General features: G+C 43.1%; 1 protein-coding gene across 2 annotated transcripts; it reads right to left on the bottom strand.

Moving 5' to 3' along the window:
- Window positions 1–714: 714 nt before the first annotated feature.
- Window positions 715–18,167, bottom strand: MTG2 (mitochondrial ribosome associated GTPase 2). 2 transcript variants are annotated; one of them, XM_001505914.6, is made up of 7 exons: window positions 18,097–18,167; window positions 12,289–12,498; window positions 8,703–8,850; window positions 6,610–6,725; window positions 2,536–2,754; window positions 1,782–1,920; window positions 715–1,197 (listed from the first exon to the last, which is right to left on the bottom strand). In XM_001505914.6, exons 2-7 carry the CDS (start codon window positions 12,490–12,492, stop codon window positions 803–805), a joined length of 1,221 nt encoding a protein of 406 aa, XP_001505964.3. In that variant the 5' UTR covers window positions 12,493–12,498; window positions 18,097–18,167; the 3' UTR covers window positions 715–802. The 2 variants fall into 2 exon arrangements, with proteins under 2 accessions (XP_001505964.3, XP_028927060.1); XM_029071227.2 differs by lacking the exon at window positions 18,097–18,167 and adding an exon at window positions 13,210–13,483.

Genomic DNA, 18,167 nt, shown 5'->3' with positions numbered 1-18,167 from the left:
TAACTCACCAGTGAGGAGCCGCGTCCTCCAGCAGCATTTTATAACATCGATCGGCAATGTGGGGCCCCTCGCTAATTACAGCAGTTAATGAACATAAGTGAGTTCGACCTCAGCAAATGAACCAGCATGGCTGATGGACGCATTTAGCACCGCTAAATAGACTGGGGGGCAGGGGGGCAGAGGAAGACGCTGCCACGCGAGGAATCCCAATGCTGATTCAGAGCTTCTTGGGCCAGAAGGGGTGGACGTCATTACAGAGGACCATGGAGGGAAACTAAGTTAATCAAGGTCTTATAAATGACTCTTTCTGACAAGTTCATAGGTCACAAAAAACCCAGCAAATATATTTTATCATTGTGGTAAACCAGAGAGGCCCTGTAATTTAGCTGATGGAAATAGAACATCGTGGCCTAGTGGAAAGAGCGAAGACCTGGGAGTCAGAGGACAGTTCTAATCCTGGCTCCTTGCCTGCTGTGTGACCTTGGGCAAGTCACTTAACTTCTCCCTGCCTCAGTTACCTTATCTGTAAAATGGAGATTAAGACTGTAAGTCCTATGTGGGACAGAGACTGTGTCCAACCTGATTACCTTGTACCTACCCCAGCGCTTAGTACAGTCAATCGATCATATTTATTGAGCACTTAACTGTGTGCAGAGCACTGTATGTAGAGCTTGGGAGAGTACGGTGTCTGGCACATAACGACATTAAAAAAAATACTCACTGATATTTCTTTTCCAAATTCCCCAAGTTTTAGATTTCATCTCTCAACCAGTCTAGCGTGTGTTTATAAGCTCTGTGAGTCCTACCACTTTAGGGGACTATGCCCTTCTTCATTTTCTTTCTCTACATAACAATCATACAATTCTTTCAGATGCAATAGCAGCTCCTCCAAGTTCTCTCCAGTTAATGCAGATAAGGGGATGACTTTCTGCTCTACTTGAGCCTGAAGGAGGGAAAAGTTAGCCTTAGATTGAGGGAGATCGATCTTATTTCCAATGATGGCATGCGGTCTCTTTGACAAGCCTTCGTCGTATTTTTCTAGTTCATATTTTAAGTCCTCGAGCTGTGTCCATGGCTCTGACGTGGAAAGGTCCACCACAAACAACAGAAAACGGCAGCGCTCAATGTGTCGTAGGAAAGCAAACCCCAGGCCTCTGTTCTGATGAGCTCCTCTTATAATACCAGGAATGTCAGCAACTATGGTAATAAAATGACAAAAGCAGTGAGCTTCAATCTGTGAACATGGTGGGTGTCTGAAGATAACACTAGTCTGTTTGTCAAAGCTTAGTAAACCTCTCCAAGAAATGATCTACAAAGCAAGTTTACCTGGAAAAAAACAAAATTCTATATTTTATTGGGCCTCCAACTTATTACACGATCCCAGAGCTTCAGTTAACAAGTAATCTGCTGGGAAAATGCTTTGCGACATTTGTGCGAAAAGCACCACAATTTTTCTCTTGCACAATGACTAAGGAGCAAACAGCTTTCTATACACTAGATACGATTCTTTTACTAATAAAATTTTCTTAAAGCACTGTACAAATTGTGCTATGTAAATCTCATGAACTGCATCTTCCCACTTCTTACTGCCGCCTCACTTAGAAAATAAACTTTCAATTGGTTAAGCAACACAGGAAAAAGACATTTTGAAACATCCCAGGATTTAAATCACATTATCCCTGTTACTGATTCCAATGATACCGGGGCCAAAACAGGTGAAGTGTAGGGGGAGAAATAAGAAGAAGTGGAGTGGGTGCCAGATCAGGCTTTGGAAAATTTACCTGCCACTTGTTGATAGTCCTCATAGTGAACAATCCCAACATGGGGATTTAGGGTGGTAAATGGGTAGGAAGCAACGGCAGGCTTTGCATTGGAAATCGCTCGTAGAAGTGACGACTTCCCGGCATTGGGGAATCCCACCTGGAAAATAAATTATTAATATTGCAATTAATGTAATTGTTGATGATAACAATAACAATTGGTATTTGTGAAGCCCTTACTATGTGCTAAGGGCTGGGGTAGATATAAGTTAATCAGATTGGACACGGATCTTGTCCCATGTGGGGCTCACAATCTAAGTAGGAAGGAGAACAGGGATTGAATCCCCTTATTATGGATGAGGGAACTGAGGCCCTGAGAAGCTAGATCATACAACAGGCAAGTGGCAAAGCAGGATCAAAACCCAGGCCCCTGCTCCTTCCACCAGGCCATGCTGCTTTTCAGTGAAACGTTTAAAATGAAAGCAAGCTTTCCTGGAAGTTTTTCCCATCCTGAGTTGTAGAAAACTCCTCTTGAGCAAGGGAAGTATTTGTAAGTTTGGGAAATGTTTTTTGAATAAAAACTGTGTATTAATATTGAGTTGGAAAGCCAAGTAGTCAGAGAGTGGCTGAATAATCAAATTCCTTTGGCCCGTTGAACCGAACAGGTTATTTCATACTACTCTGCTTTCCTTTAACTTCTTATTGCATTGGAGAGGTGATTTTTGAAGGGTGAACTCCCCAGTGGACAAGAGAAGCAAGAGAAGTGGGTACTTACCATCCCTGCATGAGCCATGGTCTTGAGCTCCAGGTAGAGGACTCTTGCCTGACCCGGTTGTCCCGGGGTGCACGTCATTGGCGCTCGGTTGTCATTAGCCAGAAAAAAACGGTTGCCCTTTCCTCCAAGTCCCCCAAAAGCTGCAACATATTCCTCCCCTGCCTGAGAAAGATCAGCTACGATTTCATTATCCTCTTTAACCAGAGTACCCAGAGGAACCTGAAAAATAAGAAAAGTACAGCGTTTTTAGATCTACAGTTTATTTATGTCTGAGTTTATTTCCAAACACCTAAAAGTAAGTGCTTAGAAATGAGACGCCTTCCTTCTTGTCTTCAAAGCATCTTCTGCTAATACTGCTAGAGTCATAATTTTGAGCTAGATGGTTCACTGCTCTGGCCTATTAATGGTATTTATTTTGTTCTTATGTTCTACCATTGCAGTTTCATTGATTGAGTTTCGTGGTCCGTTTCAGCCAATGGCATTTTTTCAGCAGAGCACCACTGCATAAGCAAAAGCAATGTTTTACTAGGTCAGGTCGGGCCAATAGTCTGTCTTTGATGGTAGCGACAGGGTGCGTGGAGGATTCTTTTGATGGGGGCAAACCACTGTCGGAAGCCAGAAAGGAGAAAGACAAAAATCCCTTGAATTAGGGGTTATTTTAATTTTGTATATGCTTAAACATGCTTGTGTTCTCAAATGCCAAATTACAGTACGGAATTACAAAGGCTTTTTTTATCACTGGCTTTATCCTACAGGGCTTTATTTAAAATCTGGGCACTCTAGCATTGGAGAAGCAAGTAAACAATTTTCAGTAACAGAAAACACACAGACTAGCCTCCATACTTCTATCAAGAGGATTGTTGATATCTGCTAAATACCTGTTCTCTTTCCTACTTAAACTGTGAGCCCAAGTGGACTGTGTCTAACCTGATTAACTTATATCTGCCCCAGCGTTTTACACAGTGCTTGGAAGATATTAAGCACTGAATGTTATTATTATTGTTGTTGATGGTACTGTAGGGGAAAGAAATTAGCCAGGGGTGTTGGAGGATGCCTATTCATTCATTCAATCATATTTATTAAGTGCTTCCTGGGTGCAGAGCACTGTACTAGGCACTTGATAAAGTACAATACAACAATAAACAGCAACATTTCCTGCCCACAGTGAGCTCACAGTTTGGTCCAATCCTCCATTTATGGTCATACTGTTTCTACCTGGACTTACTATTTCTCTTTTTTTCCCCCAATATGGATGGGCTTCATAATATGAGTTACGTGGTGGGAAGGTAGGCTCAGTGCCTTTGGTAAAGTACAGGTCCAAAGCCTCAGCAGCTTTTTGGGTAGGTTTGAGGAAAGAGGCACAAACATTCTGAAATATTCAGTTTCTTTTTAAGTGTGCTAATTTCAGTGTTCCTAGAAATTACAAATCAATAAATCAATCAGTGATATTTATCGAGCACTTACTGTGTGCAAAGCAATGCATTAAGCACTTGGGAGAGTAAATAAAACAGAATCAGTAGACATGTGCCCTGCCCATTAGGAGTTTACAGTTTAGAGGGAGAGACACACATCAAAATAAATTATGGATATGTTATATATGTACTGTGGGGCTAAAGGTGGAGTAAATATCAATGCTTTAAGGGTACAGATCCAAATGCACAGAAGATAGAGAAGGGAGGGGAAAAGGGGGAAATGAAGGCTTAGTTGGCAAGGCCTTTAGGAGGAGATATGATCTGCAAAGCAATCACTCCATCCATAATATTGAGTGCCCATTGATGGCAGAACATTGTATTAAGCACATTAAAGGTTTATACTCAGAGCAAAACACATGTGCTCGCATTCCAGAGGCTTACAATACGATAATGGGACAGGTGAACATAAATTATTTACCAACATAGGTTCAGGGGAAAAAAAGGGATATAACAAGCAATTTGTGAGCATATGGAGAAATACATGTAAGTGCTGAGGATGGGTACAAATACCTAACAGGTTATGATGGCTGTTGTGTTGAGCTATTTGGGGCGCTGGGAATTAATTGGAGGTGGGATTTGGGGGCTGGGGGGATGGATTTTGAAGGTGGAAGAGATGGGATCTGGTGGTTTTGGAGGGAGGAGGGAGTGAAGACAGAGAGGAAACAGTGTAAACAAGGGATCAGAGAGAGGAGAGTCAAGAACAATTAACAGGATGGCTTGTCTTGGGAGGAGTGAGGGGAAGGAGCTGGGGAGGAGCAGGTCGAAACAGCCAGTGTGAACAAAGGGGAGAACCCGTAAAAAACCCTGAAATCAACTAAGAGAAGTTTTTGCTTGAAATGTAGGGAGTTAGGAAGCCATGAGGGGTTTCTGAGGAGAGGAGAGATGGGTCCTGAATAATGCTTCCAGGTGACGATTTGGGCAGCAGTGGACAGTATAAACTAGAACGAGGCTGGAGGCAGGGAGACCAGCGAGGAGGTTGATGCAATAGTTGAGCTGTGATACGATCAGAACTTGAACAAGGCAGGTAGCTTTTTGCATAGGTGCCCACCCAACGGGTGATTGCCGCCCGAAAGTTACTGTGGACAGGAAATGTGCCTACCAACTCTGTAATACTGTACGCTCCCAAGGACTTAGTACAGTGCTCTGCATGCAGTAAGTGCTCAATAGATACAACTGATTGATCGACAGATTCCCAGGCTTGTGGAAGTAAATCCAAAGTGGTTTGAAAATGTGAATCTTTGCCAGCGGCAAAGATCCCTCGGGCTGCATGACGGCAGAAGAGGAAGTGAACGGAGAATGATCTAAGGCTGCAAGTTGGTGGTGTGCAACTATTAAGAATACATGTTAACACTGTGTGAGGTAGTCTGTGTCTGAGCTGATCTTCTTAATCTTGCATTACCTAAGCTTTTATCATGTGCAAAGTGCTTAATAAATACCATCATTATCAATACTAGTACCCTAAAACTACTTCAATAAAATAGGAGAGGAAGGGTTATTAAATTTCCTTTAAACTGGTGGCTTAATTTCTTTCAGGTCTGGAAGATTTCCTTTAGGCTGTCAAGGGGTATTTAGTTCCCATGCCTTCAGGCGGTTTGGATGGTTGCTTATCCTATTGTAAAAGATCTCCAGGGGCTGAGATTCCACATCCTCCTATTATGGTCTTTTGGGTGTTTAATTACCTCTAGTCAATTTCTCTCTTATGGATTTTAGAAGCAAAATAAAATGTTTATCCTCTAGCATAAGACAAATGATTGCCATTTATGTAGCCCAATGCTACAGAACTGAATTTAGTCAAATTCATTGAGGACTCAAGGTCACCAAGTAGCAAAGCTAGGAAAAAAAAAAAGGACCCTTGTTTCATTTTGAAGGAGGAGGTAGATGTAAAGGGGGCAGGGGTTTGATTGGGGGAGAGGGATGCTGAGGACTGGGATGGGTTAGTTTACAGTAAAGTCAGAGGGCAGAAAATCACTTGGAGTAAAACTCTCAAGTCTAATCAGAAACCTGGGATGGCCCAAATCTTGGGGTCAGTCAGTTGTATTTACTGTGAGCTTACTGTGTGCAAAACACTGTACTAAGTGCTTGGGAGAATACACTATATAACAAGAGACACAGTCCCTGCCCACAACCAGCTTATAGTCTGTGAGAGCCTTCACCTTGGTTGCCCTTATAGAGTGAGCACCTCTGGCAAAGGCCAAACTGCAGCTTGCTCACCAACTCAAAAAGAGTAGCTACCAGAGAGCTTCAAGAGAATGGACAACTTGTGGATCTTTGCCAACCAGATGATGGCTCTGGACCATATTTCCCTCCTTGGCACACCACAGGCTCACCTATCTTGGATCATCCCTATCACCTCCACCACCACAAACCCAATTCCCATCAGCCAAATGTCACGCTGAAGAAAGCGGAGGAAGAGAGGTACAAATCGGTACTCCTCAACCACTCAGCCACTTATCTTGCAATTCAACTTCCGATGACAATGTTTTGGCCACCCCTGTCCTAATCAATTTTTCTAACCAAAATATGTGAAAAGGAATTACATTTTGGAACAAATTTGGACAATCTTTACCTTAATCGATAAGGTTTTATACCAGTAGTCACTTACCTTAATGTAGAGGCAATCCCCATTGCGCCCATAACTGTTTCTGCTTCCCCCAGCTTCTCCATCAAATCCTCGATACATTGAGAGGACCGAGGCCAAGGATTTGACTTCGCTGTCAACTAAAAAGCAAACTATTTTAAACTTCTTTCAAATAAAGAACTAAAATAGCTTGATGGCATTACTGTATGACCTACTTCATAAAACTACAAATCAGAAAAATGTACATCTATTTATTCACAGAAGAAATACATGGATAATCATTTTAAGTTCCTTGAAGGCAGCAGGGACTTTACTTTCTGTACTGTGTACTCAAGTGCTTACTACTCTGCTCTGCACACACTAAGTGCTCAATACCACTGATTGATCTCAAAATCAAATTCAAATAGATGTTACCAAACCAGATACAAAGTTTGATAAGGATATATTCTTCTGCTTCTCCTTCAGACAATTCATTACCATTTGGAAATAAGATGTAGTCTTGTGAATTTGGCTCCTATTCATTTGGAATTCATAATTCAGACTGGCTTTTCGGTACATTATTACAGAAGACTTACTGTAGAAACCAAACCCAGGAAATGGCTGCTGCAGGGAACAAGCAGGCAACTCCAACGAGAGGAAAGGGAGAACCGGAGGTTGGTTAGAGAAAGGCACAAGGTTAAGGGGGAAACAGAGGGGAGGTGATATATCAGAGAACAAATCAGTGGTGAGAAAATCTGACAGAGGGGAGAAAAAGTAGGACAGAACCAGGTGTCTGATAAGAATTTACAAACTTCAATTAGTCCCTGACCTACCAGGAGAAGGGATCCCTCACTCTTTTCCCCTTCCTTGTCTAAGTGTTCCTCTCTCTCTCGCTCTCTTTCTTGTTTTAGTTTGATTTTAAGTACACGTTTCTCCTCCCCCTGAATCTGAACAAGGATAAAATGTGGGGCAGCAGCTATGCATGCAATTGACTTTGACTTTAGTTGCAAATATTTTTATGCTTGACTTCCCCCTTTAAAACAATATGCTCCTTGTGGGCAAGGAATGTATCATTTACTTTTTGTACTTCCCGTGTACTTAGTGGCGTGGGTGCACAATAAAATGCCACCGGTATAACTACAACTATTACTGCTACCACTGTTATTGTAGTTTCTTCTTTTATCCTCCTCTGCAAATCTTTGTTCAAGGAAATTAGAGGCTCTGAATGCTGTTTCTTGGATATTACACTGTCCCGCACTTGTTTTTAAAAATGTATGGCTGCCCAAAAATAAAATCAATACAAATAAACTCTGTTTCTGATTCTACTGGAATTCCACAAGCCAGAGCAGAAATACATGGAAAGAAGAGGTTGGCTACAGTTTGGCACTTGCAGGGCAAACAGGTAGGAAAAGGGAAAGAAGAAATTAGGGCCAGGCTAGTGACAACAGCTCTGCAGTCTAAACATCTTCATCGAGTCGGGCCTAATGGACAGAACACGTAATCTGAGAGTCAGGAGGACCTGGGTTCTAGTCCCGGATCCGCCACTTGTCTGCTCTGTGGTTCTGTGCAAGTCATGTCACTGTGCCTCAGTTACCTCATCTGTAAAAGGGGGATTAAGACTGTGCACCTCATGTGGGACAGAGACTGTGTCCCATCTTCTTATCATGTATCTACCTCAGTGCTTAGCACATAGTAAGTACTTAAAAAATGCCATCAATATTATGATGATTAAGTAAGTCACTGATGCCTGAGGGAGGGCACTGGCAAAGCTGACTCTGTTAGGGAGGGAAGGATGAGGTTTGGGGAAAGGGTGAGGACCAGGTTCTAGCAGGAAAGACTACTGTGGAAACCGGGATCAGTGGCCCCCATGATGACGCATCAGAAGGAAAGATTTTGAGTTCCCATGGTTCCAACCCAGTCGCAGAGGTGTATATAACAAAGTATGAATTATTAAGTCACAATTAAGGGTTTCAAATCAACATAAATGTAAAAAACTACAAGTAACTTGAGTAAAAAGTAACTGTCCAACAAATCAATTCTTCTCACCAGGTCCTGGAAGAAAACCCAGATTCAGGAGATGTCAATGATGAAAGAAAGGATTGCGCCAACAAGTAACATGTCACAAAAACCCATTTTACCTTTCAGAATAACATGCCCTCCATCTCCTCCATTTCCACCGTCAGGACCTCCAAACTCTTTTCTGGGTTCGCTATGAAAACAGGTAATACCGTTGCCTCCTCTTCCTCCGGTCACACACACCCTTCGATGATCCACAAAGTGCCGTCTCTAAAAAGCAGAATCGACTTCATTCGATTTGGGTCACTAATCAGTTTCCTAAATAAGCTTGTAAAATATTCCAGTTGTAAATAAAATTGTAAATACATACACATATGATTCTAGATAGAGTATTTAATTGCTATAGACTTTTAGAATATTTTTTTTCCCATACACAGTTGCTCAGTAGTCAAGACCTAAACCAAGATTGTTCCAAAGACAATAGAAAATTAGGTATTCTGTTCTGAAAACCAACTTAACCAATAATTCAACTTTCAAGAAGCAAACGAGTTAAGACATTAGGTGGGCAAATCATGACAAGGAAAACTGACAAACTGTAGAAGAATTGTGAGGTGGGCGAAGAGGGGCAAATGGAAAAAGTTGGGTTATGAATTGGAGCAGAATTTTTCTTTTACATAGGGAATTCTCAGCCCCCCAAATATCATTTCCTTCTGCCAGTCTCCCCTTCTTCACAAAGTGCACTTAACTGCAGCCACTAGCCGGCACTTTCACATGCTACCGGTCAGATGGGCAGCACAGCAGGCAAGAGAGTATGCAGAGCTCCTCAAAAACAAATCCAACGCCTGTCTTGTCCTTGCTATAAATCTCTTCCCTTCTCCCTCTGCCCAAACCCTAAGTCCTATATATCTAGGCAGCCTAATATTGGTCTGCTTTTACTGAAGTTGGGGCAGCCCTGTATTGTCCTCTCACCTCAGTTGGGCAAAGACCCCCAAAAAGATTCCTAAACTGGCCTGCTCAGTGTGGGTGACATATCTAGGGATGAAATCTCACCTTCTAGTGCTTAGTACAGTGCTCTGTACCCTTCTTAAACACCTCCAGTGGTTGCCTATCAACCTCCGCTCCAAACAAAAACTCCTCACTCTAGGCTTCGAGGCTCTACGTCACCTTGCCCCTTCCTACCTCTCCTCCCTCTCTTTCTACTGTCCACCCCGCACGCTCCGCTCCTCTGCCGCCCACCTCCTCACCGTCCCTCAGTCTCGCCCACCCTGTCGACCCCTGGGCCACGCCCTCCCTCCTCACCTCCGCCAAACTGATTCTCTTCCCCTCTTCAAAACCCTACTTAAAACTCACCTCCTCCAAGAGGCCTTCCCAGACTGAGCTCCCCTTCTCCCTCTACTCCCTCTACCACCCCCCTTCACCTCTCCGCAGTTTAACCCTCTTTTCCCCCCCTTTCCCTCTGCTCCTTCCCCTCTCCCTTGCCATCCCCTCAGCACTGTACTCGTCTGCTCAACTGTATATATTTTCATTACCCTATTTGTTAATGAAATGTACATCGCCTTGATTCTATTTAGTTGCCATTGTTTTTACGAGATGTTCTTCCCCTCGACTCTATTTATTGCCATTGTCCTTGTCTGTCCGTCTCCCCCGATTAGACTGTAAGTCCGTCAAACGGCAGGGACTGTCTCTATCTGTTGCCGACTTGTTCATTCCAAGCGCTTAGTACAGTGCTCTGCACATAGTAAGCGCTCAATAAATACTATTGAATGAACAAATTTGGGTGATCAATTTTTAAGTTCTTTTGAGCACTTCCTGTGTGCATAGCACTGTACTAAGCACTTGGGAGACTATAAGAGTGAGTTGGTAGACAGGTTCCCTGCCCACTATGAGCTTAGTCTAGAAGGAGAAACAGATAATATAAATATATGGATATGTACGTAAGTACTGTGGGGATGATGGAGGGGCGAATAAAGATGCAAATCCAAGAGTGAGGGTGAGTGGGAGAAGACAAAATTAATCCATGAATTAATTAATCCATAATCCCAGGACTATGTGCTGCCTGGGAGTCAGAGAGCCTGGATTCTGATCCTGACTCTGTCACTTGTCTGCTGTTTCCTTGGGCAAGTCATTTAATTTCTCTGTGCCTTATATATCTCACCTATAAAGACTGCGAGCCCCATGTGGGACTGGGGCTGTGCCCAACATGATTATCTTGTATCTACTCCAGCGTTCAGTTCAGTGTCCGGCACACAGTAAGCACTTAACAAATAACATAAATGAATATAAATGCCTTTTTAAGATATTAAAAACTACTGGGCTTTACCAAACTATATGGTAACTATTCTGCCTTCCTCGTACTACCATACAGCCAAAATGGACCTTTACTAAGAAACTCTCTTCCAAAATCCTTAAAGCTTGCTTTCCCATTCAAATAGAAGTAAAAAGAAAAATAAACAAACAGAAAATCTTTCTGAATTTCTCCAAGTTTGCTTGGCTCCATCACAGGGAAAAACTGTGAACTGCAGCTTCTAATCAAGTTACCATTTCCATGTATGTGGATATTAAGAATTGACAGGATTTCTTCTGTAGTTATTGACAGTGTGAGTCTCTTTGCACATAATAGTTGTCTTTTTTATTTGAAGAGAAGGCCAAAAGCCTTTTGGAGATAAAAATTCAGTTGAAAATTGCGTGGAAGTTTTCAAATAGCTAAAATTTAAAAGTGAATAGTCTAAAAATGGCAGATTTAGTATCCAGTCAAATAGAGATTTACCTATCTCACTTTAGAAGTGAGTTGTAAATCATTTATTTGGGGGCCAAAAATATGTCACGCCTAAACTGCATCATCATCAATCGAGCTTACTGTGTGCCGAGCTCTGTACTAGATACTTGGAACATGCAATGGAAGGGATACTCTTCCACAACCTGTACTCTACTCTCGGGTTGGGGGACTCCCATACCATCCTCGTTCCCTAAGGTAAGGTGAGGGCAAACGGGGGAGAGGGCAGGACTCAGAAAGGGAAAGTGGGGACCTGGATGTGGACGTGGGCGTAGGAATAAGGGGGCACGGCACAGACCAGTCTAGTGTGTCTTCCTCCAACAAGCTTGCCAGGTGTCAGCAATGGTCTTAATACTTTCTCTCATTTTTGTGTACTTTCTGAAAGGTTATATCACCCTCTCTTACTGATCCATTTCTACTCCTGAAGAATGAATCCTTTATATTTCTCAACATGAAGACTTGTAAAAATGGTCTATTACCTTGAGACAACATACCATTAGAAGAGTCATTCACTTCACTAAATCCAAAATGTGTTTATTGACTACAACCAGATTTTGTTATTTTAGGTGTTATGTATATAGAACCTTTCCTCCGAAGTGATGCAAAAATTTTCATGGCTTTATTTTCAAAACATGCAGCACACAAAGGGGATGATCTCTGTTTACAAAATACTAAACAAAAGTACCTTGTTAAACAGATCAGGGAAAAACATGGCAATTCACAGAAGTCAGAATACATTGCTGTTTAAAGCTGAAGCAGTAGGCACTGAATTAACCACCAAATTTAAAAGCAATAACAGTTCTCCATACTTCAAAGAGCATATAAATTTTGGTTTCTTGGGTAGCCTAGAGTGAAGTAGTCCATACAACTGTACAGATTAATCTTTTTTCTTCAAATCATGGGGAAATTGCATTTGCTGTTAAGTTTAGCCTTACCAATTTTTTTTCGGAAAGGTTACGTTTTTGTTTAGGTCCTTGATGTTTCACACATTTTGCACAGCTGGTGGAGACAGGCTTCAGATGAGCATAGCTACCTGTTCCAATACTAAACCTGAGTGGAGAATATACAGCGGGTCTCCACTGCCAGAGGCCTTCCAATAATGCCCACTCTCTAGCTGAGATGAGTTTTGAAAGAAGCATTGTCACCTAAAAAAAAGGATTCAAAAAGAGCTAGAATAACTAAGGAATCATCACTCTCTTTAATAACAACAGAGGTATTTGTTAAGCGCTTACTATGTGCCCAGGTACTATACTAAACGCTGGGGTGAATACAAGCAGATCGGGTTGGACACAGTCCTTGTACCACATGAGGCTGACAATCTTAACCCCTTTTTCACTCTATGAGAGTACAGTATGTATCACTCTATGAGAGTACAGTATGTATCAGAATTGAGGGAAAAAAGAATTTCTCTGATTGTGCATTCACATACAGCACACGTATCCTGAATTACTGTGTAAAAGCATTTAAACACATTTCATTACTCCTAAAGCTACAGTAACCAACTGAAATTTGTTCTCCCCATACCTGCACAGACAACTGTGCAATAATAATAACTGGCATGTTGGGCGCTTACTATGTGCCAAGCATTGTATGCACTGGAGTAGATACAAGATAATCACTGTAAGCCCGTCAAACGGCAGGGACTGTCTCTATCTGTTGCCGACTTGTTCATCCCAAGTGCTTAGTACAGTGCTCTGCACATAGTAAGCGCTCAATAAATACTATTGAATGAATAATCAGGTCAGGCTGTCCCTGTTCCACCTGGGGCTCAGCTTAATAAACAGGAGGGAGAACATGTATTTAATCTCCATTTTACAGATGGGGAAACCAAGGCACAGAGAAGATAAGTGACTTACCCAAGGTCACACAGCAGATAACTGGTTTAGTTAGAATCCTAATCCTCGGACTCCCAGGCTCATTCTCTTTCCTGCTCGGGGGAAAGCCAGGAGGGGGACATGGCTTCATTAAAGGCCTCAGGGGGTCAAGCAGGTTTGGGGTGGGTCCCCCATCCCCTGCTCTAGAGGACCCCACCTCCACACACTCCAACACTTTGGGGCTCAGCTCTGGAACACCAGTAGGCACAGGCCCAAATCGGCTCTGGAACCGAGGAGGGGAACAGCTTCAGGTCAATTCTTCCTCTAGACTGTGAGCTCCTTACCGATAGGGAATTTTTCTGCTAATTCTGTTGTACTGTACTCTCCCAAGCACTTACTACAGTACTCTGCACATAGTAAGTATGCAATAAATACCACTGATTGATTGATTTCCACTAGACCACATTGCTTGTATAGTGTGGGACTGCTCACCAATCCCAGTAATAAACTTAAAAGTAAGGTGTCCTGTTTTAGAAATCTGGGTTGGGTAGTGTTAGCAGCCTCTCAAGATGAATATCGATGAATTCAATAAATTAATGCATATCCAGAAATAGAAATGTGGGTGACATCAAATAATAATAATAGTAATTATGGTATTTGTTAAGCGCTTACTATGTGCAGAGCACTGTACTAAGCGCTTGGGTAATCAGATTGTCCCATGTGGGGCTCACATTTTTTAATCCCCATTTTCACAGATGAGGTAACTAGGCACAGAGAAGTGACCTATCCAAGGTCACATAGCAGATAAGTGGCGGAGCCAGGATTAGAACCCACAACCTTTGACTCCGAAGCCCGGGCTCTTTCCACTGCCACACTGCTTCTTACGCTACATCTTCAATGCAGGGCATTGAATATCTCTAGGGAATATGCAGAATGGCTAAAAGTTCTCCCAGTAATTGAGACACTAACCTTTGTCAGGAGCACACTCAAAAGAGGGGCAGGTTAGTAATTTCTTTCAGGGCCTGTGTTTCCCCAACTAGATGATAAAATCTTTGTGGGTACCTACTCCCTCTTTTGTATTCTCCCAAATCTGCAGGCCAGTTCTGGACACAGTGTAAGCATTCACTATATAATCTTGTTTGATTTTAATGGGAAGAGCTGACAAGACAGAAGGCAAACTGTAATTTATGGTCCCGGGAGCAAACTAATAAATCCCTTTCCCTCCTCACCACCCCCTCCCTATCACTCCCTCACCAATCAATCAATGGTATTTATTAAGCATTTACCATGTGCCAACCGCAGGGTGGCTCAGTGGAAAGAGCCTGGGCTTGGGAGTCAGAGGTCATGGTTTGAATCCCGACTCTGCCACTTGTCAGCTTTGTGACTGTGGACAAGTCACTTAACTTCTCTGTGCCTCAGTTACCTCATCTGTAAAATGAGGATTAAGACTGTGAGCCCCACGTGGGACCTGAATACCCTGTATCTACCCCAGAGCTTAGAACAGTTCTCTGCACATAGTAAGCGCTTAACAAATACTAACATTATTATTATTATTATTAATGGTATTTTTTAAGCGCTTACTATGTTCCACTAAGCACTGGGGTAGATCCAAGCCAATCAGCCTGGACAGAGGCCCTGTCCCACACTGGGCTCACAGTCTTAATCCTGTCTGCCTGTCAGAAGCAGCGTGGCTCAGTGGAAAGAGCTCGGGCTTGGGAGTCAGAGGTTGTGGGTTCTAATCCCGGCTCTGCTGCTAGTCAGCTGTGTGACCTTGGGCAAGTCACTTATCTTCTCTGTGCCTCAGTTACCTCACCTGGAAAATGGGGATTGAAACTGGGAGCCCCATGTGGGATAACCTGATTACCTTATATCTACCCCAGCGTTTAGAACAGTGCTTTGCACATAGTAAGCGCTTAAATACCAAAATTATCATCATTACTTGTTTGGTTTTGCCGTCTTTTAGACCGTGAGCCTGTTGTTGGGCAGGGACTGTCTCTATCTGTTGCCGAACTGTACATTCCAAGGGCTTTAGTCCACTGCTCTGCACACAGTAGGCGCTCAATAAACATGACTGAATGAATGAATAATCCCCATTTTATGGATGAGGGAACTGAAGCCCAGAAAAGGTAAGTGGCTTGTCCAAGATCACACAGCGGACAATAATAATAATAACAATTCATTCATTCATTCAATAGTATTTATTGAGCGCTTACTATGTGCAGAGCACTGTACTAAGCGCTTGGGATGAACAAGTCGGCAACAGATAGAGACAGTCCCTGCCGTTTGACGGGCTTACAGTCTAATCGGGGGAGACGGACAGACAAGAACAATGGCACTAACCAGCATCAAGGGGAAGAACATCTCGTAAAAACAATGGCAACTAAATAGAATCAAGGCGATGTACAATTCATTAACAAAATAAATAGGGTAACGAAAATATATACAGTTGAGCGGACGAGTACAGTGCTGTGGGGATGGGAAGGGAGAGGTGGAGGAGCAGAGGGAAAAGGGGAAAATGAGGCTTTAGCTGCGGAGAGGTAAAGGGGGGATGGCAGAGGGAGTAGAGGGGGAAGAGGAGCTCAGTCTGGGAAGGCCTCTTGGAGGAGGTGATTTTTAAGTAAGGTTTTGAAGAGGGAAAGAGAATCAGTTTGGCGGAGGTGAGGAGGGAGGGCGTTCCAGGACCGCGGGAGGACGTGACCCAGGGGTCGACGGCGGGATAGGCGAGACCGAGGGACGGCGAGGAGGTGGGCGGCAGAGGAGCGGAGCGTGCGGGGTGGGCGGTAGAAAGAGAGAAGGGAGGAGAGGTAGGAAGGGGCAAGGTGATGGAGAGCCTCGAAGCCTAGAGTGAGGAGTTTTTGTTTGGAGCGGAGGTCGATAGGCAACCACTGGAGTTGTTTAAGAAGGGGAGTGACATGCCCAGATCGTTTCTGCAGGAAGATGAGCCGGGCAGCGGAGTGAAGAATAGACCGGAGCGGGGCGAGAGAGGAAGAAGGGAGGTCAGAGAGAAGGCTGACACAGTAGTCTAGCCGGGATATAACGAGAGTGATACCACAATGATAGTGGTATGTGTTAAACGCTTACTGTGTGCCAAGCACTGGGGTAGATACAGGGTAATGAGATTGTCCCCTGTGGGGCTCACAGTCTTAATCTCCATTTTACAGATGAGGTCACTGAGGCCCAGAGAAGTGAAGTGACTTACCCAAAGTCACACAGCTGATTAGTGGCGGAGGCAGGATTAGAAGTCACGATCTCTGACTCCCAAGCTCATACTCTGTCCACCAGGCCACGCAGTGGTGGTTTATTTCCCGGGCTTGGGAGTCAGTGGTCATGGGTTCTAATCCTGCCTCCGCCACTAGTCAGTTGTGTGACCTTGGGCAAGTCACTTCACTGGGCCTCAGTTCCCTCATCTGGAAAATGGGGATGAAGACTGTGAGCCTCACGTGGGACAACCTGATTCCCCTGTATCTACCCCAGTGCTTAGAACAGTGCTCTGCACATAGTAAGCGCTTAACAAATACCAACATTATTATCGTTATTGTACACAGTAAGCACAGTGCTCTGCACATAGTAAGTGCTTAACAAATACCAACATTATTATTATCATACACAGCACAGTGCTCTGCACATAGTAAGCGCTTAACAAATACCAACATTATTATCCTTATTGTACACAGTAAGCACAGTGCTCTGCACATAGTAAGCGCTTAACAAATACCAACATTATCGTTATTGTACACAGTAAGCACAGTGCTCTGCACGTAGTAAGCGCTTAACAAATACCAACATTATTATTGTACACAGTAAGCACAGTGCTTTGCACATAGTAAGCGCTTAACAAATACCAACACTATTATTATTATTGTACACAGTAAGCACAGCGCTCTGCACGTAGTAAGCACTTAACAAATACCAACATTATCATCATACACAGCACAGTGCTCTGCACATAGTAAGCGCTTAACAAATACCAACATTATTATTGTTATCATACACAGTAAGCCCAGTGTTCTGCACATAGTAAGCGCTTAACAAATACCAACATTATTATCATTATTGTAGACAGTAAGCACAGTGCTGTGCACATAGTAAGCGCTTAGCAAATACCAACATTATTATTACTAAACACAGTAAGCCCAGTGTTCTGCACATAGTAAGCACTTAACAAATACCAACATTATTAATATTATCATACACAGTAAGCCCAGTGTTCTGCACATAGTAGGCGCTTAACAAATACCAACATTATTATCATTATGGTACACAGTAAGCCCAGTGCTCTGCACACAGTAAGCGCTTAACAAACACCAACATTATTATCATTATTGCAGACAGTATGCCCAGCGCTCTGCACATAGTAAGCGCTTAACAAATACCAACATTATTATTATTATTAAACACAGTAAGCCCAGTGTTCTGCATATAGTAAGCGCTTAACAAATACCAACATTATTATCATTATTGTAGACAGTAAGCACAGTGCTGTGCACATAGTAAGCGCTTAGCAAATACCAACATTATTATTACTAAACACAGTAAGCCCAGTGTTCTGCACATAGTAAGCACTTAACAAATACCAACATTATTAATATTATCATACACAGTAAGCCCAGTGTTCTGCACATAGTAGGCGCTTAACAAATACCAACATTATTATCATTATGGTACACAGTAAGCCCAGTGGTCTGCACACAGTAAGCGCTTAACAAACACCAACATTATTATCATTATTGCAGACAGTAAGCCCAGCGCTCTGCACACAGTAAGCGCTTAACAAAAACCAACATTACGATGGGCAGGCAACCTGTCTACTTATTGCATTGTACTCTCCCAAGTGGTTAGTCCAGAGCTCTTGTACCCAGTAAGCCCAGTGCTCTGCACATAGTAAGCGCCGAATAAATACAAGCGAATGCGTGAATAGATGCCACCGACCTATTGAGGGAGGCGCCGGTCCTTCCTCCCCCTCCAGGCCTCGGCGGGAGCGAGGCCACTTCCGGGGGCGC

This window comes from Ornithorhynchus anatinus, chromosome 8 (assembly GCF_004115215.2).
Source record: "Ornithorhynchus anatinus isolate Pmale09 chromosome 8, mOrnAna1.pri.v4, whole genome shotgun sequence".
Taxonomy (NCBI): domain Eukaryota; kingdom Metazoa; phylum Chordata; class Mammalia; order Monotremata; family Ornithorhynchidae; genus Ornithorhynchus; species Ornithorhynchus anatinus.
The sequence above is the reverse complement of the archived record's forward strand: the minus strand, read 5'-3'. Positions and strand labels throughout refer to the sequence as shown.